Below are 22,456 nucleotides of genomic sequence, written 5' to 3' on the forward strand. Positions count from 1 at the left end.
CAATTCCTGACATCTCCAGGTAGGGCTAGGAGATACCCCTGCCTGAAATCCGCTAGAGTTTCTTCTCAATCGGTGTGGTTAAAATTGAGTTCAAAAGGACCATTGGTCTTGTTCAGCATAAGGCAGTGTCCTGGGTCCCTGAGCTGGGGACCAACGTGGAAGTCAGTCTCAATAAGAGACTCAACGTGCATCTATGTGCTTGTGATGGCAGAGCAGCTGAACAGATAAGAACATTGGCTATGGTAGGCTTGCTAAGATGTATAATGCTGAATCAGATAAGTGCTGGAGTTGCAAAGAGGTGGAGGGAACGTTCTTTCATAAGTGATGGACTTGTAATAAGGTGAAAGAGTATTGGGAAATGATCCATAATGAATTGGGGGGAACATATTTAATAGTACTTCCCCCAAAAAACCCAGAGACCTTTCTGTTGGGGATAATTCAGACTGAAATTCCCAGGTGTAAACAAAAGGTTACTTCTGTATGCTACTACTGCAGTCCGTGTTTTGTTAGCCCCAAAATGGAAAACAAGCGAGGTCCCAACCAAAGAAGATTGGCAACTTAAGTTGGCGGAATATGCGCAGCTTGCAGACTTAACATATAGCATACGTGAACGAGAAGAACATACGTTTAGAGAGGGTTGGATAACATTTATTGAATATATGGGAAGTAATTGTGTACAGCTGAAAACTCTGGCGGCAATTTAGATAGATTCAACAGTGTAAATAAGCTTTGATGGCTGCAGTAATGGAATACTCAATAGTATAGTTTTTTGTAAAATATGCAGGGATTTATGATATGTAAAATGAACCATGGAAAGAGAAGAAGGGAAGTCATTGATATCTGAAGTACGTAAAAACGAGTATTTAAATTGTAAAACAGAAAATTTAATAAAAATTATATACAAAAGAAAAAGAAAAAGAACACCGGCTATGACAAAGGCCTGGTTCACACAAGCTAAATTTGTGATATGGTTAGGGAAAGGCCTAGGACTCAGACCCCCACCCTCCCAATTAGCTGTGGAGAGATCTGAGGATGCAGCTGAATGGGGGTGAATGAATGAGCTCCGGGAAAAGTCCCAGAAGACACTCCCAGCATCTTTGGCTCTGAAGACATCCTCCTTAGGAATCTGCAGAGGGAAGAGAGTTAGGAGTATTTAAGGCCCAGGCTCCACATGTTGTTCTGCTTCAGACAGCAGTATCTACTGAGGAAAGGGATCTAGGCCTTGTGAGGCACAGCTGGGCTTTGGTTCCTGGGAAGGAAAGATCAAGATCACATCCAGGGTCTGCAGAGCTCAAATTCCAGAAAGGCAGGTCCGTGATTGTGAACGGTCAGTGTTGTGAACAGTCACAAACAGTGTAATGTTGCATATATCAGTGCAGTGCTATGGATAGCCACACAGGCATTTCCACTTAGAAAATGAAATATATCAAAAATTAAAGGGAGGAAATCAGAGGCTACTCTCTTCTTGTACTGGTGTGGAAATCATTGACATTTACTAATAGGCCATGACCGAACATTTAATTTATTTTGTTATCTGATTGAACAAAAGTTTCTTCTCATTTGGAGTTAATTTAGCCATTGTCACTTTTGAGCCATGAAGGAATACACCTTCTCCCTCGTGGTGGTGATCTCATTTGATACACTCATCGTATGAGAAGCAGTACCAAGTATTGGTTCTTAACAATAGACTTCTTTACTCAGAGCATATTCAGCTCCCTTCTAGTTGTTTTGACCTCATCCTCCATGACTAAGGTCGGTGGTTTTAAAAGAGCAACAGATGGGTTTGCTGAAACCAACTCCTTTGAAAATATTTCAGCTGGCAAATGAAAACAGTGGTCTTTCTTACAGTGGAGAATAATTTAACTGTTAAAAAAAAGAACTATTTTCCCTGTGACCGAAATCAGAAAAAGTGATCGCTTGCAAAATCTAACCTTCCTGAAACTACTACTCTGTCCACGAGCCTGTCTCTCAAGTTTGCATCCTATTAATCAGTTGCCGCCGGAGCACTTGGGGTTAAATGCACATATGTGACAAGCTATGCTGGAATTTTGGCCCTGTGACCAGCATTGAAATTTGTATGTTTGCCTGCTTTCTCTCCCATATTCTTCAGTAATTAAAGATCAGAACTTCCTCCAACACCACTATGCAAATGGGTGGGACCAAGATGGTCATCCAGCCTTGTCCACATTGCCACCCAAATGTGCCTTCCTGAACATTGAAATAAAACAAACTACCAGTAATTCACAACAACTACTGAATAACTGAAATTTATTTATTTATTTAACAGAATATTTATACTGCTTGATTGCAAATAAAAATTCTAAGTGGTTTACTTTTGTTGATCTTGTCACTTGTAATGACAATAATATTGCCATTATAGCTTTCATCAAATGGGGCGGGGGGGGGGGAGAAGAGAAAAGGTGGACATAAATGGATTTAGAAATGGATTTAGAAATAACACAGCCAGCATGGTGCTCCAATATGTGCTTATGATTGAAACATCCTCACATTAATGCACAGTAATGGTGGCTTGAGATCATACAGAATGATCTCATACAGAGCTTGATCTGTTCTGGAGCTTCACACATGCATACACGTACCGTATATACTTTTTAAAAGTTAAACTGACACACAGTGTACTTGTTTTTGTTGCTTCTTTCCTGCCATAGAAAAATCCAGCCTTTCCCACCCCAGGGACCTCATTATTTTGAAAGGGCTCTTTACCAATATCTCCCTGCAGTTGTTTCTATATGCTTTCTATTAAAAATGTGCTTTGGTTGAGAACCTATGGTTTTTTTTTTCCCCACCCGGTCATTGTTTGTCGATCCCCTGAACCTTTATTTGAAGTATCGTATTTTAAAACAGATGTTATCCCAAGATCAGATCAGGCATTGGGGAAGGTGTAGCTTTATTGGCCAAGCATTTAGAGGGTCATCTTTCAATCTTTTTTCTGAGCAACTGACTTTCTAAGTTGCTGTTGCATTGGGTGCACCCAAATGCTATTAAAATAATAATAATAATTACAGACCATGGTTCAGTGGGAGATCACACAGAAGGTCCCATTTTCAATCCTTGAAATCTCCATACAGGACTCAGGAAGTCAGCTGTCTCGAGCCCTGGAAAGCCACTGCTAGTAGACAAAAAAAGTACATATGCCACCCGAGAGCAATTGACGGAGGACATCACTGCCAATCAAAGTAAACTGTACAGGGTTAGATAGGTTAGTCTGACCAGCCATAATATTGCATGCACACAGCACATTTAAAGCACATTCAAAGCCCTCTCCCCCCCTTTTTAAGTGTTGCTTGGGAATTGTCACTCTGTGCAGGGTAAATAAAGGTAAAGGTAAAGGGACCCCTGACCATTAGATCCAGTCGTGACCGACTCTGGGGTTGTGGGGCTCATCTCGCTCTATTGGCCGAGGAAGCCGGCGTACAGCTTCCAGGTCATGTGGCCAGCATGACAAAGCCACTTCTGGCAAACCAGAGCAGCACATGGAAACGCCGTTTACCTTCCCGCTATAGCGATTCCTATTTATCTACTTGCATTTTTTATGTGCTTTCGAACTGCTAGGTTGGCAGGAGCTGGGACCAAGCAACAGGAGCTCACCCTGTCACAGGGATTCGAACCGCTGACCTTCTGATCAGCAAGCCCTAGGCTCAGTGGTTTAGCCCACAGCGCCACCTGGGTCGCAGGGTAAATGACACCAAAATTATTTGAGGGGGGAAATGTACTTTGAATGTGTTTTAAAAGTACAGTATATACTGAGACAGCATTCATAGCATCTTAGAATTGTTGGAAGAGACCCCAAAGGTCACCTAGTAAAAAGGTAAAGGTCAAGGACCCCTGGACGGTTAAGTCCCGTCAAAGGCGACTATGGGGTTGCGGCACTCATCTTGCTTTCAGGCCGAGGGAGCCGGCGTTTGTCCTCAGACAGCTTTCTGGGTCATGTGGCCAGCAGCACTAAACCACTTCTGGGGCAACAGAACACTGTGACAGAAGCCAGAGCCCATGGAAATGCCATTTACCTTCCCGCCAGAGTGGTACCTATTTATCTACTTGCACTGGCGTGCTTTCGAACTGCTAGGTTGGCAGGAGCTGGGAAAGAGCAACGGGCGCTCACTCTGTCACGGGGTTTCGAACCACCGACCTTCCGATCGGCAAGCCCAAGAGGCTCAGTGGTTTAGACCACACCGTCACCCGCGTCCAACACCTTGCAATGCAAGAATCTCAACTAAAGTGTCACACTCTGATTGAAAACATCTAAGGAAAGAGAGTCTGCCATCTTCTGAGGGAGTCCATTCCAGTGTGAAACAGCTCTTATGCTCAGAAGTCCTTTTTGATGTTTAGTTGGAATCTCCTTCCTCGTACCATGAATCCATTGCTTTGTGGCCTGGCCTCCAGAGAATGAGAAAATACTTGCTCCATCTTCCATGTGAGAACCCTTGAGATATTTGAAGATGGCTATCATATCACTACAGCAATCTTGATAGTTCCAGAACATCTTCAGATCTTAGAAAATGCCGACCCCGTTATGAATAAAAAAAGTAAGAATAAGAATTTGCATCACCGAGGCAGAAAATCAAGAGTCTTCAAATAAGCTGTTCAAAGGAGATGTATAGTCAAACTGGATCTCGCCCTCTCAATCTCTTGTTCTGTGCTATCCATAGTACTGAATACGGGAGGGTTTTTTTTAACAGCCAGACAATTCAGAAGTAAAGCGAGAGAGAAGTATTATGCGGACCTGACTAAAGATAGAAGGGAAGAAGGAGGAAAGAACTCTTTTTCATATCTGGCAGTCAGAAGTTTCTAGAAATGACTTGTAACTTACCTCTCACTGTTGTTTCAGTAGTCCAAAAAATCTATTGTCCTTGTTCTTTATCCCAGTAGCTCAGTGTCTCACTCCTGATCCAAGTTCTTAGGGCCATAACAACACAACAATAAGAGCTGTCAAAAAGTTTTCTTCAGCACAAGCGTTCATTGTCTGTCATTTGCCTTTTCTTTTGCTACAACAATCTATAGTGCAGCCTGCTGAAAAGGGAGATAACATTTGTGGAGACTCTAAAGCACACCTTCTTATGGGTTATAATGTCAGCAGGAATTGTCCTACTTGAAAAGAACCTTATAGTACCTTATAGTATTCATGGATCCTTTTTGCGTGTGCCATTGTATAGACAACCCTACCAGAAATATCTGAACAGACTGTGCTAAATACTGACATGTTTTAATCTCTCACAGGTTCATGTATAAGATTTAGACTGCCATGCTATACCTCGGAGTAAGTCCTACTGAATTCATTGGAACATGCATTTGAGTAGATGTGCATAGGATTTTGTTGTTAAAGTCATTTTGTTAAATTTGTGTTGTTAAATTTTCACGCTTACAGATGTGATCATATGGATGTAGCTATTTTTTATTGCTGTTAAATGTTTACTGAAGCAATCCTTTGCATTCTATTTGTTCATTAAACAGCCCAATAAGACTATATAAATTAACTGTATAAATTATTAAATTATAATAAAGACATGGTAGATTCATTTAATTTTGCCTCCCTTTGCTAGGTATTAAACTGATATAGCAATTCTTACACAACAGCCTAGGGAATCTGGTGGATATCCCTCATACATATTAAGAAATCAGGGATAATTTGATGTTTACTAATGATGAAAATTAACTCAATAGGTTTCCCTAGATCTTTTTATTAAGCATGAACATAACAGAAAATGATAAAATATGTAAACTACAGGAATAAAGGGCCAAATGGCCACAAGCAATACAGTCCATCATCTGTGAAAACAGATTCTTTGATCTTATGTCTTCAGAAGGAGGTGGATGATTTAAAGCTTGAATATGTATGCCTTGGAGTTTACATTTATCTATATGGCAATATTATTTATTTATTACAACTGCATCCTGTTCTTCCAAGGAGCTCATGCATAATTCCGCACTTTTATTATCATAGCAATACTCTAAAATAGGTTAAACTGGTTGATGTTAATTGACCCAAGGTCATCTGATGAACTTGATGGGCCTCTTCAATCCTTGTTGTCGTTTAGTCGTGTCCGACTCTTTGTGACCCCATGGACCATAGCACACCAGGCACTCCTGTCTTGCACTGCCTCCCGCAGTTTGGTCAAACTCATGTTCGTAGCTTTGAGAACACTGTCCAGCCATCTCGTCCTCTGTCGTCCCCTTCTCCTTGTGCCCTCCATCTTTCCCAACATCAGGGTCTTTTCCAAGGATTCTTCTCTTCTCATGAGGTGGCCAAAGTATTGGAGCCTCAGCTTCACGATCTGTCCTTCCAGTGAGCTCTTCAATCCTAATCCGGCATTTTACATGCTACACCACCCTGGTGATCTGTTTGGCTCCCATTTCAATCACAGCCTTGTTCTCCTTCCCCCCCCCCCACTCCCCAAGTGCAGCTCAAAGAATACCGGAAAGAATGCTAAAGTTAAAACAAATATCAGCTTCTACCACAGAGATTGGTTTCTACTATGTAGCAGGTCCTCCCATGCGCCCATGTTGACCTGAAGAACTCGGTGCAAACTGTTCAAGATTGAGCTTGCCGTCTCCCACAGTGCGAAATGAATACTTGAACATGATGAACAGAATTAATCACTTACACATATGTGAGGGACCAAAGCTTTCCAGAATGTGGGGTCTCATTCTAGGTTGCCTTTGAAGAGAGTGTGGAAGAAAATTCATGAACAGAAAGGTGGGCAGATTGCACAGAATTACGTAGAGTGTGTGAATGTGAACTTCAGGATGTATGGACTTCAAGCCATAAATGAACTTGGAATTTAAAAAACATAGGTTGTCTTTTGTCAAGTGATTGGCTCGGTCTTACCCATGGACAGCGGACTCTCGATACTATATCATTTGTGTACCTATTTAATGCCATGTTCAACTTAATATGGAACACTTCCTGATTTTTTCTAAATATAATTCTCATCACCATTTTGAAATGGTTATATCCCAAGGACTCATTGTTTTTCTAGTAGTGAAACTGAGTACCCTTCTTCTCGGACATCTAACCAATTTTTGATTGGACAGTCAAAGCCAACATTAGTAACACAAAACAGTAGCAAGCTCTACAACTTGGGTTACACTCAACAAAGTGGTGCGGTGCCATAAAGAGACTAACACTGGCAAAGCTATGGGTACTAGGAAAGAAATGGGAACCAGATCTGCTCTGCAAAAGCCCCCCCCCCCCCGAATCCTATCCAGTTAACAGTATGCATGTATGATCACAGTAGATTACCATATCCTATCTTCATTAGAGTGTCAGTTCCTGGACCTTCTCCCCACAATATATTGTTTTTTCTATTGTAGATTTTGAACCTTCTAGGCTAGTGGTTCTTTACCTTTTTTGGGGTCATAGACTGCTTCGAGAATCTGATAAAGGCTATGGACTCCCCCCCCCCGGGGGGGGGAATGCATAAACACCATTTGTTTGATTGTGACATTTCTTTTGCACCTAGTTCACAAGCCACCTGAAGACCATCCATGGACCCTCGAGTTGTCCATAAACCACAGGTAAAAATCCCTGTTCTAGGCAGTGGTGTCTGGTGCCCATTGGGGACTGGTGAGGCAGAAGGCAGGGAGAGCACCAGTAGGTGGCGCTGCAGCCAATGACAAGCTGTGCTATGCCTTCATTGATTGTAAGAAAACAGGCAGGCAGGTGGGGGCTGACTGAGGTTTTTTGGGGAGTGGCACCCCCCCCCCAAGAGAACAGCCTACACTGCTTCTAGGCATACATCATGTTACCAGAGTAGCTTTCCAGCTCCCACATCTAGGATGCTAAGATGCCAGTAGTAGCAGTTAGACTGCTGGATTGGGACTTGGGAAACCTGGGTTCAAATCCCCCCTCAGCCATGAAGCTCACTGGGTGTGACCTTGGGCCAGTCACTCACGCACCTCACAAGATTGTTGTAAGGATAAGACGGGGAGGAAGCAGGAGGAGGAGTATGTACGCCACCTTGAGACCCTTGGAGGAAAGGTGGAATATAAATGTAATCAATGAATGAATAACTAAATCAGCTGTGGCAGACTCTGGGCTTTAACCCTGTGCAGCACCGAAATTCGGCGACTCCTGCCTCTTGCCTTCCATTGTCATTGTTTGTCAGCTGCCCTTGGGGGGGGCACTCTCTTGGCTTGGTGCCCAGGGCTGGCAAATTGCTGACACACCCATAATTTCACCTCTGAAATGAGTGCAGTGTAGTAGAAATAGATAACATGGTGCAGTGGTTAGAGTGCTGGACTAGTACCTGGGGGGGCAGGACTCCAATCTCCACTGAACCACGAATATCACTGGGTGACCTTGGGTCAGGCACGGTCTCTTGGACTAACCTACCTCACAGGGTTGTTGTGAAGATGAAACGGGGAGGGGGAGGGGCGCCATGCGAGCCACCATAGGAGCCAACTCATAGGGGCTGAGGTCAAATATTTGAGGTTTATTATGCCCCCCCCACCCCAAAGTGGAAGGGCATTGGCATTCAAATGGTGTGCATGTGCCACATCCTGTTATGGATTGTGTGGGTTGGGGCTTACTCCCCCCCCATATTTTATTGAAGTTGGCACACCTGCCGGCCACCTTGAGCTCCTTGGCAGATATAAAGGTAATTAACTAATTAATTAGTGGAAGGACTAGAAGAGGCCCCGCTGTCGTCGTCCCCCCACCCCCACCCCAAGTTCTCCCTCACTCCGCAGCGTCTCGCCTCTACCCCGCAGGCAGGCAGCCCCCTCCCGCGTAGCGTCTCGGGAGGAAAGCGCTGCGTCTGCATTGGCAGGCAAGTCGCTCTGGAGCCTCTCGGCACTGAGCGAGGGCAGCGAGCCAAGGAGCACCGGCGCCAAGCAACTTTCTGGGGAAAAGAAAAAAGAAAAGTTCGAAACACAAAGCGACAATCGGGCGAGTCCCCATCCAGGGCAGAAGGAGAAGGTAAGCGGGTGTTTTTTTTTCTTGGAGAGGACCAGAGGGAGGGGTTTTCTTTTCTGGAGGCTCCTCTTTTCTGGAGATGTGAGCCCAGGGCACTCCGGAGTCTCCCCTTTTTTGTGGTGCTGCGTTTCCAGGCTGCAGAACCGCTTCCTCCTTCGACCTCCCCCGACGGCGGGAAGCCGCTTGCGAGACAGACGGACGGGAATCCGGCGCTGGGATCGATGACTCGCTGCGCGATCGCCTGGTCAGGCGGCGGCGCCAGGGCGGATCAATGGGCGGGCGCCCGGCCCCGGGACTGTTTGCTCGCTTCTTAGCGCCGCGGACCCGCCCGGGAAGGAGGCGAGGTTTCAGGTTGCGCGGCTGTGTTTGCCTTTCTCTCTTTCCTTTTTTTAAAGCGACCGGTAAAAGCGACCGTCCAGGCACCTCGGGGCTCTAGCGAGCTTCCAAACAGTCCTCGTGGAGAAAAGAGCCCTAACTCCGACGCAGGGAGTGTCCGCCCCCCTCTCTTAGCCCCGGAAGAGCCAGGTCTGGAACCCTGGGGACGAAGGAAAGCTACTCCCAATGCTCTTCCGATGCACCCCATAATCCCTCTCCCCTCCGACGTGGACGACGAAAAGTTGCACGATCGGGAGTCGGGACGGGGAAGCCTACCGTAAAAGCTGGGGCTCTGCTGAAAGTCAAGACTTGGCTCGGGCTGGTTCAGCACCTTGGAGAGCTCCGCCGTGGGCAAAGGGTGGCGACGAAGCGGCCAAGTTTTAAATAATCTATATTACTACTACTACTACTACACCTTATCCTAGCCAAAGATTATTGACGTTGTCCTCCTTGCTCATTTCTGCTTTCTGCTTATTCTGCTTATTATTATTGGCGGACTTCTATAGAAACATAGAATTGGAAGTGAACCCAAGGGTCATCTAGTCCACCCCCTGCAATGCAGGAATCTCAGCTAGATCATACATGACAGATGGCCATCCAACCTCTGCTTTGAAACCTCCAGGGAAGGAGAGTCCACCACCTCTGGAGGGAGTCTGTTCCACTGTCAAACAGCTCTGTCAGAAAGTCTTTTCCTGATGTTCCGTCAGAATCTGCTTTCTTGTAACTTGAATCCATTGGTTCGAGTCCTACCCTCTAGAGCAGGAGAAAACAACCTTGCTCCATCTTCCATGTGACAGCCCTTGAGATATTTGATGGTGGCTATCCTATCTCCTCTCAGCCTCTTCTCTTCTAGGCTAAACAGACCCAGCTCCTTCAACTGTTCCCCATACGGCTGGTAGTTCAAGCCCACCCAGGGATGGCTGCAGGCAAGATTCCTGCATTGCAGAGAGCTGGAAGAGAGATGATCTTCAGGGTCCATTTCAACTCTATAATTCTATGATTCTATATCTGTCAGCCTTTGTTTGGGGTCGTCCCCCCACGTCTGAAATCCCTTCCTGCTCAGTGAAGAGTCTATTACTCACAGCTTCCCATACTTCACTGTCCTGGAATTATTATTATTTAAATAAATAAAAAAGTGGAAAGGGTTGTTGAAAGGAATCAGGAAACCACCGATGCTCACCTGGAAATGTTCCATTCTTCTTCGTAACCATTGATTGCAGTGGACTTCCTTTCCACAACATTACAATAAGGAAGACCACGTCTCAGTGGCAGACCTTGGCGAGTCAGATTTCAGCAGCATCCTGTTTGATGCCAAAATTCAGCATCCCCTGCCACTTATGTTCCCGCTGCAACCGAACCAGTAGCTCTCCCCTAAATCCACTTCTGCACATCTGTATACATTTTAGGCTGCCAAAGGAGGAGGAGAAATGAATCAGCCCGGTTGGCATCTATACTTTCTTAGATTAGTTAGTTAGTTATTGTTACGGTTCTCGACCAGCATATTCTTAGATAACTACTATTAAACTTCTCATACAGCAGATAAAATCAGAAACCATTTGTCTCCTGAGTAGTCACGTACCATTGGATCTAGACTAAGTTTTAATTCCCCCTGAATTCAATGTGGCTTGGATTAAACCACGGCTATCTTACTCTGGATTCCAAACCATAGACTACAATGGATCAGTTCCACATATACTAGTAGGAGGGTGAGTGGCAGACAATATGTGTTAATATTCACCAGCTCAAACTGGCACATAGGTTACCCATCAAACCCCAAATGGTGCAAGTCCATAAGGCGTTTCATTTCTATATTTAACATAAGGTAGATAGATAGATAAACTTTATTCACATTCGCCAACAGCCATAGCAACATAAAACAAGCAATATATACAGATAAAAAACAACAATAGGTAAAAGAGGGCAATCAAATAACCAAGATTATTGTTCAGATTTAACATAAGGTATATATCACTTGATTGTAATAAAACCTCTGACCAGTTTACAAAAAAAAGGCACAATGTTCAGCGTTACAAAGCACACATTGTGCGGAACTTTTTTAGCTTCTCAAAAAAGCCCAAAGAACAACCCACCCTACTTTGGGAAGTTCCAATGAATTTGGTACAACTTGCAGCAAGGGGAGCCAATATGGTCCCCTTCAAATGCTGTTGAATTGCAACTTCCATCAGCCTCGGACATGTCCAATGGTCAGGGGTCAACAACATTGGGAGGACATCACATTGACTATTATTCCTTGCTCTTATAGTTCACCTGGAAGCAGCTCATTGGTCTTCTTAAGATCACAAGACAAGCCATGAGTAGTTGTTTCAAATGCGAGCATCTGCAGGATTCCATAGAGTAACAAGACCACACCCCAGACCCCCAAATTATTTGTTTGGTTTTGATAGTCCAAGGGCTGTCAACATAGTGACCTATAGATGTTACAGACTACAGTTCCCATCATCCCTGACCACTGGCTATGCTGGCTGGGGCTGATGGAAATTGTAGTACCCTGGGAGAGCACCATATTACCTGTTCCAGTGTTAGACTGTGTACCCAAGTGAATCTGTTTAAGATTACAGGCTGGTGAACATATTCAGGAGAGAGAGTGAGGGGGACACCACAGGATTTTAAAATGCTAAAACTATCACATTTAAACCTAATCTTAACCCAAACCCTATGCATATTTGGCTAGAAGTAAGTTCCCCTGTGTCCTTTTAGACTTACAGTATTCCTAAGTGAATGTGCATAGGATCACAGCCGTACGACATTAAGCATTGTCCTGAGTTGCCTTGGCTGTGTACCTGTGAAAAGACTTGGATGCCTAATCAAGACAGCTTCATTCATTCTAGTTGCCATCACTAAAGCTCTGCATTAAAACCACTCGAATGGTGTCCATAAATTCATGGCGTTCTTATGTCTTCTCTCAGTACATAGTCAAAGTCCCTGCAACGTTGCTAGACAGAAGTATGTGTCAGAGAAGCAGAGACAGAATTGAACCCTTTTGCTTTGGCAACTTCTCCCACCCCCCAGCCCCAATACAAGTGCATTTCCTCCACCCATACATTGGAGTGTACGATGCTCCCATCATTGCGTCAGAGCTGTGCAAACAGATGACACTGAACCAGGCTATTTAAGGGGCAGCATTGAAGGGCTCAGCTACAACCTCGAGCCTCTCTCGTGTACAGCAGCAACCTGCACCTCATTTAGAAGGTAGGAGATGATTATTTCACTGAGAAACTGCCTTTAGGGTGTGGGGGGGGGATGAGACAGCTAGTGGCTGGCTTCTTCGCTTCATTTTTTTTGTACTTAAGGGTTTCTTAGACTGCATTGAGTTTTTCTTAGAAACTGTAAGAATGAAATCAGCGATGGTCTTCCAAACTGTTGCAGGCAGCTTCACAGGTACCTTGAGTTTAAAAACTGTTCCTCTCTGCCTTTCTTAACCTTTTACTAAACATGCACAGGGTTAATTCACTGCATTTTGAGAAAGCATCTTGGGCAACAAAACCGAGTTTTCAGGCTGTTGCTGTTTTCAGTTAGTTGCCTGTGCTATACCAAGAGGCAATGTTACAGTAACTTTTTATATGGAGCAGGCTGTGAAATCTTTTTGAAAACCCAAACCCAACATTTATCAGACAGAATTCAGGTGTCTTTTTAAAATCTGAATGACATTTCTACATGCAGTGCAATCCTATACATGCTTATTCTTCAGAAAAAAGCCACATTTAATTCAATGAAACTTCCAGGTAAGTGTGCATAGGATTTTAGTGGTATATATATTGTGGGTGGGATGTGTGGAAAGGTTGTATAATTTGAATTTTAGTCTCTGCACCATAATATTAGCAGCTGGATAATTTAAGTAACACTTTTTCTTTATTTTCTTTTTTTGTATCTCACTTACAATTTGTTACTTGGATATTGGATGTCGGCACTGCTACTTTTTTTATCATGACTGCAGCAGAATCTCTGCTGAGTGATTTTGGGGGCTGTAATTTCTTTTTAAGTTTAAGGAGCTTGGTGATTTTAGCATGTCAGAGACATCTTGACACACTCCAGCCCAATGCAAGCATTTACGTTTTCGTGCTGGGTTAAACCCAGGATGATACTAAAACAAATGGGACTTAATTTTAGGTGTACCCTATTCTGATTTCTCAGATGTTTGTGAAACAGGTGTCATATTGAAACCTATAATGCATGTGAATTTAATAGATCTGTCAAGTTGTGGGCTCTGCACAAAATCAAATGTTCACTTTACATTTCTTACCCTCTCACAAAAATATCTTTAGACATGTCTATTTCACTCCCTCAAAGCATCCTCACTCACACTTGCACAGGAAAAGCATTAGTTGTGCATATCACACACATGTATTCTGAAGGGACACATACCTAAGACTACTTTAATGGCAACCAATACCTTTTATTCTGAAATCTTATGCATGTCTCCTAAGAAACAGGTCCTGATGAATTCAGTGAGACTTACAACCTCAATTACGGTACTCTGCCCTATTCACAGCCAGGATACTGAATAAGGTTCTATTTTTCCCACAGGTGAATTTAGCTTTTCTGGTTTTCTAGTTTCCAGAGTGCAAACCTAGAACTGGAATAGCGAGTATACATTTACTCCAGATAAATTAAGTCAGGGTACAGAAAGTGTGATCTTGTGGTGTAGATCCATTCATTCACATTACCCAGGAAGGAAGTCAACACCTCTTTGGATTTTTTCCCCCTAGGACTCAGAGCAACCAGAACCATGCTAATATAGTAAATATTTCATTGCCTTTCCAAAGCAGAATGTCTCACTTTCAAAAGAGGGGAAACTGCTTCCCCCTGCCAGCACTGCAAAAGGGAAAGCAATGGATGGTTTCAGTTGGTCAAAGCAGTTGGTCCCCCACCCAACGATTAACTGGTTATCTTTGCTCAATATATAATCATCCAAGGGCATTGATCTCTATGGTATTTAGTCCCCATGGGCAGTTAACTGCATCTCTTCCTTGTCTAATTGAGCTGCCAGAATATTTGTTGATTTGGAAGTAGACTATGTGGTGTGTGTGTGTGTGTGTGTGTGTGTGTGTGTGTGTGTGTGTAAAGGGGGCCTTTTAGGATCCTTGACAACCCCTTCTCCCTTTTCCTCTCTAGCTATGTACAGTGGGGTCTGCATCTGCCTGCTCCTGGCTGCGCTGTCCACAAGCTCCTTGGGGCAGCAGACTTCAGGGTCCCACAATGCCAATCCTGTGGCTACTGATCTCGAGCAGAGCTTGCTGGAAAACCACCGGCATGTCCGTACTCCAGGCTCTGGGAAATCTATCCAGCAGGTGGACGGCAACGTTGACCCAAAGGCCAACCTGGGCGCTCTACTGGCCAAATATCTCCAGCAAGCCCGAAGAGGTATATTTTGAATCATTTTTCTAGCCAAGTGTACTTTCTACCCAAGTAAATACCCCTGTAAAATTCAACACATGAATAGCTCCAAATGGAAGGCAGGGTGACCTCTCATACTTTTTTTTTTTTTGCAAAGCCCAGGTAGTGAGGTTGCATCTTGTGGAAAGGGCTCTTGTTGATTAAACAGGTCAATTCTTCAACACATACAAGAGTGGCTGATGCCTTTAAAAGAGGGAGTGTACCTACTCCAACAAGCCTTATCATACCTTTGCTCAGTTTCACCTGCAGAAAGTGTCAGTCTGACTCGTTTCATCTCTGCCAGTCCAAGCCCTTCTGGCCAGCAAAATAGAACCTCCTTGTGCAGAAGCAGTCTATCTCTAAAGATTAAATGCTAGAGAGAGGCAATAGGGCAGGGTTATTTCCCTTCATGCCAACAGAGTACAAAGCAGAGACATCATCTGAGTCCAAATGACACTCTTGAAGATTAATTTGCTGTTGCAACATTCATCCTAACAAAGGCAAACTAGAATTCTAGAATTGTAGAAGGGACCCTGAGGATCATGTAGTTCAAGCCCCTGCAATGCAGGAATATGCAGCTGTCCCATAAGGGGATCAAACCTGCAACCTTGGTGTTATTGACACCATGCTCTAACAAACTGAGCTATCCAGCCAATAAGGCAGAGAACAAGCAGGCTGTTATGTAAGCATGGAATAGGACCAGCCCAATATATTTCTCCACCTGAGTTGAAGGACAAGATGGTGTCCCCTCCTCGTTCTGCATTCAGTAGCTGACTGGACTAGCAGTTGGAAATGGGCCATGCAGCAAAAGCAACTCTTGTTCTCCAGCAAAGGGGAATGGTCAGAGAGCTTAGGAAGAACAGCTGTCTCTTTCCTCTAACTTTTGCCACCTGAGGCAGCCACTCCACTTCGCCTAATGGTAGGACTGTCTCTGGCAGGAAGGAGAGAATATGGGAAGGGGATAATATGACAGCTAAGAGGTAGCCCAGAGAAGGGTAGCTGGGGGTGATGAAAGGTCAGAGAAGACCTCTGTCTACCCCTGCCTTGTGGAGCGGAGCAACTTGCCTTCCCCTTGTCTGGAAGGCTCCTTCCTTCCTTCTTTTTCAGATAATTCCCTCTGGAAACCACTGTCCGGGCAGATGGTGCTTAAACTGCCTGGAAAATACCTTGGGGCTTTCCCCAGTCTCTGCTGTGCCATTAGGTAATTCTAGACTCAGGACTTAATGGCCGTGTGTGTGTTAATTCACTTACTTCAAAATGTGTGAGCTAGCCCTGTATTCAGGACAAACCTCCAGGGCTTCACACAGTACGGGGAAGGGAGCCGGAGGAGCTTTGACAACAAACAGCCCAGGCCTGGACTTGAGCATTTGTCCCTAACTGGCTCCCACTGAGTCCTCAGAGCTATGCTGTTCCAGAGTGTGGCAACCAATCTCCCAGGCGCACAATTTAGGGGATGCAACAGGCAACATCCGATGTCCAAACAGGAGCTGCAGAAGTGGGCTAGGCAGCCTGCGTCTTTCCCTGTCCTTCCTCCGTGAAGAACAGTGGCAGTGCCGGGGCAGAACTTTCACCTCCTCTCTGATGGCAGTCAGGGATTGAACCCTGAAAGTGCCCTTGGCACATCTGCACTAAACCTCTGCTTTATTGTTTGTTTGTTTGCTTGCTTGCTTGCTTGTTTGCTTGTTATTAAATTGGCCCTGTTGTTGTTGTTTAGTCGTTTAGTCGTGTCCAACTCTTTGTGACCCCCATGGACCAGAGCATGCCAGGCACTCCTGTTTTCAACTGCCTCCCACAGTTTGGTCATCATCTGCAGGTCTCAGGGGGTTCACAGCAAAAAAAAATACAAGATAAAAACCAAATGCACAATAAAAGCAAAGCAAACCACTAACCCCTGGGGGTCAGGGATGGGTAGCAGTAAAACAATGTGCAATGTGTTTTGGGTTGTGTGTGTTGTTTTTTAAGTTTTCCTGCTATTTTCCTTGCCCCTGCTTTTTAAGGCACTGTGCTAACAGAGCAGAGTCAAAAGACATCTGCATAGCTTAGGATTCAGGAGGGACCTCGAGGTTCCTCTAATTCCCCTTGCCTGAAACAGGAACAGAGGAAGCACTGATGGATAGCTCAGTTGGTTAGACTTGGAGCGCATTGTTGATAATGCCAAGGTTGCAGGTTCTATCCCCATATGGGGCAGCTGTCTTCTCCTGCATTGCACGGGGTTGGACTAGATGATCCTCAGGGTTCCTCCCAATGCTACACAGACTGGCAGCGGCTTTCTAGGGTTTCAGGAAGGGAGTCTTTCCCAGACCTACCTAGAGTTGTCAGTGGTTGATAACCTGGGACTTTCTGCACACACAGCACAAAGCAGATGCTCTACCATGGAACTCTCTCGACACAAGAGTCCAGGTTAGACTCCTATCCTTCCCTCTTTGGAGAGCCTCTGCAAAGGATTATCTACATCAGGGTTTCCCAAACTTGGGTCTCCAGCTGCTTTTGGACTACTGCTCCCATCATTCCTGACCATTGGTCTTGCTAGGTAGGGATGATGGAAGTTGTAGTCCAACAACATCTGGAGACCCACATTTGGGAAGTCCTGACCGACATGTTGCCTTTGAATATTTGTTGGGTTGATGTCAATTTGTATTTAGATGCAGGTGCCTAAGAAAAGATGGTGGCATCAAACTGCCATTCGTTTCCACATTTACTCACAGAAATGTCCTCCCTGGAGTGAAAACTCCAAAGCCCTATGTTTTTTTAACACATAGCCTAACTAAAGGTAAGCCAGCAGCTAGATGTATCATTTATTAAAATGGCTCATCAGTCCTCCCTCGCACCGCATGTGACCTGACAAAGATTAAAGGATAAGATGGGTTTCAATAAATGTATAAAAGGGCTAGTTTATATGAAGGCTGTCCAGGGAATTGCAGAGAATTCCAACTAAGTTTTTAGATGCCAAGGACCAAAATAATGTATATTCTACTTGCTGATAGGGCCAGCTATTATAATATAAAAGGCATTTAATAATATGTTAAATGTGCAGTTTAAAATAATTTTTTTAAATTTACAGATGTTAATAATATGTTAAATTTACAGGTGAAGATCCAGTTTAACCCAACCTGAATTTTCTCATTTTACAATCCTAGGCACACTTATTAGGGTAGAAACCTAATTAGATCCATTGGACTTACCTCTGAGTAAACATGCATAGGGCTGTGTTGCATGTCTCCTGGATTGGTTTCTCTGTCGATGTTACCCTGTTGGATTATCTCCATATTTATAAGCCCTCCATAATGTCAGAGGGGAAAGCATAGAACACCCCAGTTGAGAACAGCTTGATCCAGAAGTAAACTCAAATTTATTCCAGTAGAACTTGCTTGTGAGCAAGAACTCCAGCCGAGATCACACACTGATCTCCCCAAGGCTTTCCCACTCATTCCTATGTGATATTCACAATAGCAAATAGCAGACAAGAACCTATAAAAGAGAACTGAAGAGTGTGGAGGACAAAATAAAAGCACTCTAAACGATTTCAGAAGGGCCTTTGTTACCAGAACAATATTCCCCTAGCCCTATCCCACCCACCCTTTTGTGCCCTTAAGACGGAAGTTTCACAATAGCCACATTTGTATTGACTTGTCCAGTCGTCAGTGCAAACTAGTAGGCAAATCTTTTGATTTTAATAGATGCCCTGTGCAGAAAGAGTAGCCTCTTTGTACTTTTTAAAAAAAATACATTTATCACATTCAAGGGGTTCAGGACGGCCCATCTTAAACTATCACATGTTTATTTTCACAACTACCTTGTAAAGTAGGTTAGCTAAAAAATCTGTGACTTGCCCAGAGCGACGCAGTGAGCTTCATGGCAAAACAGGGACTTATCCTTATTTTGCAAAACTGTTCTACATTCAGCACAGAGATGCTTCTACAACATTGGCCCTGCGGCTTTGTTGTAGCTTATCGGGATACAACGGCAAATGGCACACCACTGTCTCTGCTCCTTCCTTCTTGACCAGAGATGTGTATAGCCTGCATGGCTACAGACGGTAATTAGCATCTCGGTTGTGGTGCTTTGCCCACAGAGCATCATCTGGCAAGGGGTAGACCAGTATGCTCCCACATCCATGGGCTCAATGGCTTGCAAATCTTGTTGATGGGTAAAAGCCATAGATCAATGTTGGAGTGAATACTTTGGATGCAGAAGGGTTCATTCATGGCATCACCAGAAACTTGTCTGGAACCCTGGTGAGAAACTCCTGGGCAATGTAGACAGCCAGCCAAGGGATACCTCTGTTGGTAGAGCGCAAGACTCTTAATCTCTGGCTTGTGGGTTTGAGTGCCACATTGGGTGAAAGATTCCTGCAGTGCAGGGGATTGGAGGAGATGATGCTTACGATCCCTTCCAACTCTATGATTCTATTATTCTAATACAGAGCTAGTTGTGACTTTGTATACTCGGCGTGTTCCCATGACCTCAGCCCAGTTTTGTATGTGTTTAAGGCACCACCCCATAGTCCCTGCATATACAGTGGAACCTCGGTTGTCGAATGTTTGACTTCTGAAACATTCAACAACCGGGGCACAAAGGGCTGCCAGCGAGTTCAATGGGGGAAATTGAGAAACACATCCCGGAAGCTGTTTGACTTCCAAGGTGTGTTAAAAAATGGAAGGAATTACTTTTGGGTTCCGAATTGTTCGTCTTCTGAGACACTAGAAAACCGAGATTCCGCTGTATAGAGAGGGGGGAGATGAGGGCACTATTTTTCTGGGGAAAGAGATATCAGAAACACGAACACCTCCCTCATTCTCTTAGAATGATAATGACACCCACTTAAGAGGTGCCAGAGACTCTCATGTGACACTAGTGTCGTTCAGCCCATTAAATAAACGGGCGCTAGAACATATGTGAGCGCTGCGCGAAGCACCGGATCAAGGAGCCGGTCTGCACTCAGCGCCCAGCATCGCCTCCTCAATGCAGCACAGCGTTGCTGGGCACTGACTCTGCAGACCGGCTCCTCGATCCGGTGCTCCCGGGACTTCTCCTTCCTGTCGGCGGCAGGGGGACAGGAACGAAGGAGGAGAAAGCAGCCCTTTCTCCTCCTTCCTTCCTCTCCCCCAGCCGCCGACAGGAAGGAGACATCCCGGGATTTGGAGAAGCGATTGCGCAGCGCTTCTCCGAACCCCGGGACCTGTCCTTTCTGGGCACACACACACACACGCTCCCCCCCGCCCCCGCCGTCAACGCTCAGTCCAGCCGGGAGCAGCGGTTGGCGGCCGCAGGGAAATGGTAGGTGGGGGGTGGGAGAGCGTGTGTGTGTGTGTGCGTCCAGTCTCTGCGTCCAATCCCTGTGTCCGTGGGCCACATGCGCAGTAGTGCGGACACAGGGACTGGATGCAGAGACACTTGCACTTTATTATATAGGATACTTCTATTGCTTTGATAGTGAGCATATACTTCTATTTCACTCTTCATTTTCTTGTTTTCTCCAAGGTGCTTCTGGAAAGGTCTCTGTGATGGGATTGCAGAGTTTTGACCCGACGCACAGAATAAGAGACAGAGACTACATGGGATGGATGGATTTTGGACGCCGGAGTGCCGAAGAATATGAGTACTCTTCTTAGAGAGCTTCAAACTATGCTTAAAAGAAATGAAAATCAAGTCCCATTTCTGTACAGGGCGGAAAAAATTGTCATCCTTTTCAAATCAGTGTTTTAAAAGAAAACATATGTATTTGATGTAAATTTGTCTGTAAAACTATACAATGCAATATATATTATATAAACATATGCAGAATTTTCCAGAAAAAATATTATCTTTCTCCTATAGTTTCTTACCACTCAGTTGTAGACATATTAAAAAGTATTTCATTCATCCCTCTGTCGTCTGATCGCCAGAATTGTTGATGTGTGTCACAATCACTGCAGAAGGAAAATACCCTCACATCGTTAATACACTGTTTGTTAATATTAACAACTTCCAAAGGAGCACATTATATATACCAAAAAAATGCTACAGGCGTTAAGAGGCAATCTGTCCAGATATCAACATGACAAGCATTTTTCAATGGTTATGAGAATCCATTTCAAATTTAATTCTGAAAAATCTCTGGTGAATAGAATGAGTTCCTCAGCAGCAGCTAAGCATTTTCGCCTTTAGGTTCTATGCCCAATTTTCAACGCAAAGGTGATACTGATGTTAAATTTTGGTGTGGAAATTTTACTTATTTCACTAAAATAGCTGCTTTTTGCATATGGTTTCGGGGGGGGGGGGTTCAAAGTCTACCCCCATTTTATTTAATTAGGGCAACGTTGGACATGGAACTGATTTCTGATTTAATATATGGTTCGGTTATTTTCTTTTGTCAAGTGAATGTGAACATTCTGCTACAGTGATTAATCCTGGAATAAACAAAACATTCCTTGCCTCGTGGTGACTTATACATTTGTTTCGAAATACAAGATGAAGATTCTGCACCTCCTACCCTAATATGGTTAGAGTGATTACAGTGAAGCTCATTCAGTAGTTTGCAGTGCAATCTTCTGCATGCCTACTCAGAAGTAAGCCTCCTTACATTTAATGTGACTCACCCCCAGATGTACAGGATTGCAGTCTTAAATATGAAAACCTCCTTGCATTGGGAGCAATCAAAATGGTTTTTAAAAAAAACAAAACGAACAAAAACAAAACAGCTTTAAATGACTCCAAACACGAGCAAGCTATTATGTTGTTGTTGTTTAGTCGTTTAGTCGTGTCCGACTCTTCGTGACCCCATGGATCAGAGCACACCAGGCACTCCTGTCTTCCACTACCTCCCGCAGTTTGGTCAAACTCATGTTCGTAGCTTCGAGAACACTGTCCAGCCATCTCGTCCTCTGTCGTCCCCTTCTCCTAGTGCCCTCAATCTTTCCCAACATCAGGGTCTTTTCCAAGGATTCTTCTCTTCTCATGAGGTGGCCAAAGTACTGGAGCCTCAGCTTCACGATCTGTCCTTCCAGGGAGCACTCAGGGCTGATTTCCTTCAGAATGGATAGGTTTGATCTTCTTGCATTATAGGCACACTTATTTATTTATTTTATTATTATTTTCCCCCATTCATAGGAAAAAAATGAATTTAAGTTATAGACAGGGCAACCTACTGCCTCTCAAGACATCAACAGTATCACATGAAGCATGACAAATTTAAAGAGGCGAATATGTGTTTGGATTCCGGGGGACAACTCACTTGTGTTAGGGAAGAAGCCAAGGAAGATACTAACCCATAATATTTTTCACCAGCATTCAAAGTATAAAACAATTCCCATTTGCTGCATTGTGGAAACCTACCTGCTAGAAGGGCGTAACAACCCAACGTTCCGACCCTCTTTCTTTTATATCTGCATCAGATATAAATGAGCAAAGCACATATACACCTGGGTACTTTTGTGCTATCGGGGAATTTCATAGCACTGAAGTGCCTCTGGCTTCAAAATCAAGGAGAACCCAGACGTGAAGGCGGCAATTATTTCACTAAAGAGATTTGTCTCGGACTGAGAGTTTTTTCTTGTCCATTACAGAGTGGGATTCAACAGAGGGCGATCTGCTATAGAACAGCTGTGGGCAAAAGGTGGCTCAGAATCTACTGGTAGATTTCTGGGAGACTTGAAGGTCAACAAGGATTTCTGACTCCCCAAATGTCTAACATTGACAACAAAATTACTCCCCCTCCCTTAATGATATGCTGAAATGAAGAAAGCTGGGGGGGAATGTATGACAAGGAGTGTG

The 22,456-nt window shown here is 44.2% G+C and overlaps 1 protein-coding gene across 3 annotated transcripts; it reads left to right on the plus strand.

Annotated features, from left to right (window-relative positions):
* The first annotated feature begins 8,596 nt into the window (after positions 1–8,596).
* On the plus strand, positions 8,597–21,118 carry CCK (cholecystokinin). Of its 3 annotated transcripts, none has more exons than XM_088653678.1 (3): positions 8,597–8,938; positions 14,444–14,692; positions 20,186–21,118. In XM_088653678.1, the coding sequence occupies exons 2-3, from the start codon at positions 14,446–14,448 to the stop codon at positions 20,314–20,316; spliced, it is 378 nt and encodes a 125-aa protein (XP_088509804.1). In that variant the 5' UTR covers positions 8,597–8,938; positions 14,444–14,445; the 3' UTR covers positions 20,317–21,118. The 3 variants fall into 3 exon arrangements, with proteins under 3 accessions (XP_088509804.1, XP_034986076.2, XP_088509803.1); XM_035130185.3 differs by lacking the exon at positions 8,597–8,938 and adding an exon at positions 11,213–12,520; XM_088653677.1 differs by lacking the exon at positions 8,597–8,938 and adding an exon at positions 12,468–12,709.
* The last annotated feature ends 1,338 nt before the right edge of the window (positions 21,119–22,456 follow it).

The sequence above is a fragment of the Zootoca vivipara genome, chromosome 11, assembly GCF_965207765.1.
Source record: "Zootoca vivipara chromosome 11, rZooViv2.hap1.1, whole genome shotgun sequence".
In the NCBI taxonomy this organism is placed as follows: domain Eukaryota; kingdom Metazoa; phylum Chordata; class Lepidosauria; order Squamata; family Lacertidae; genus Zootoca; species Zootoca vivipara.

What these genes read in the sequence shown, in the direction of transcription:
- CCK (XM_088653677.1), top strand. Translation starts at nt 12,664, where the DNA reads ATGAAATCAGCGATGGTCTTCCAAACTGTTGCAGGCAGCTTCACAG. An exon ending in TGTTGCAGGCAGCTTCACAG is followed by an intron (nt 12,710 to 14,443) that starts GTACCTTGAGTT and finishes TTTCCTCTCTAG; the next exon opens with CTATGTACAGTGGGGTCTGC. An exon ending in TCTCCAGCAAGCCCGAAGAG is followed by an intron (nt 14,693 to 20,185) that starts GTATATTTTGAA and finishes GTTTTCTCCAAG; the next exon opens with GTGCTTCTGGAAAGGTCTCT.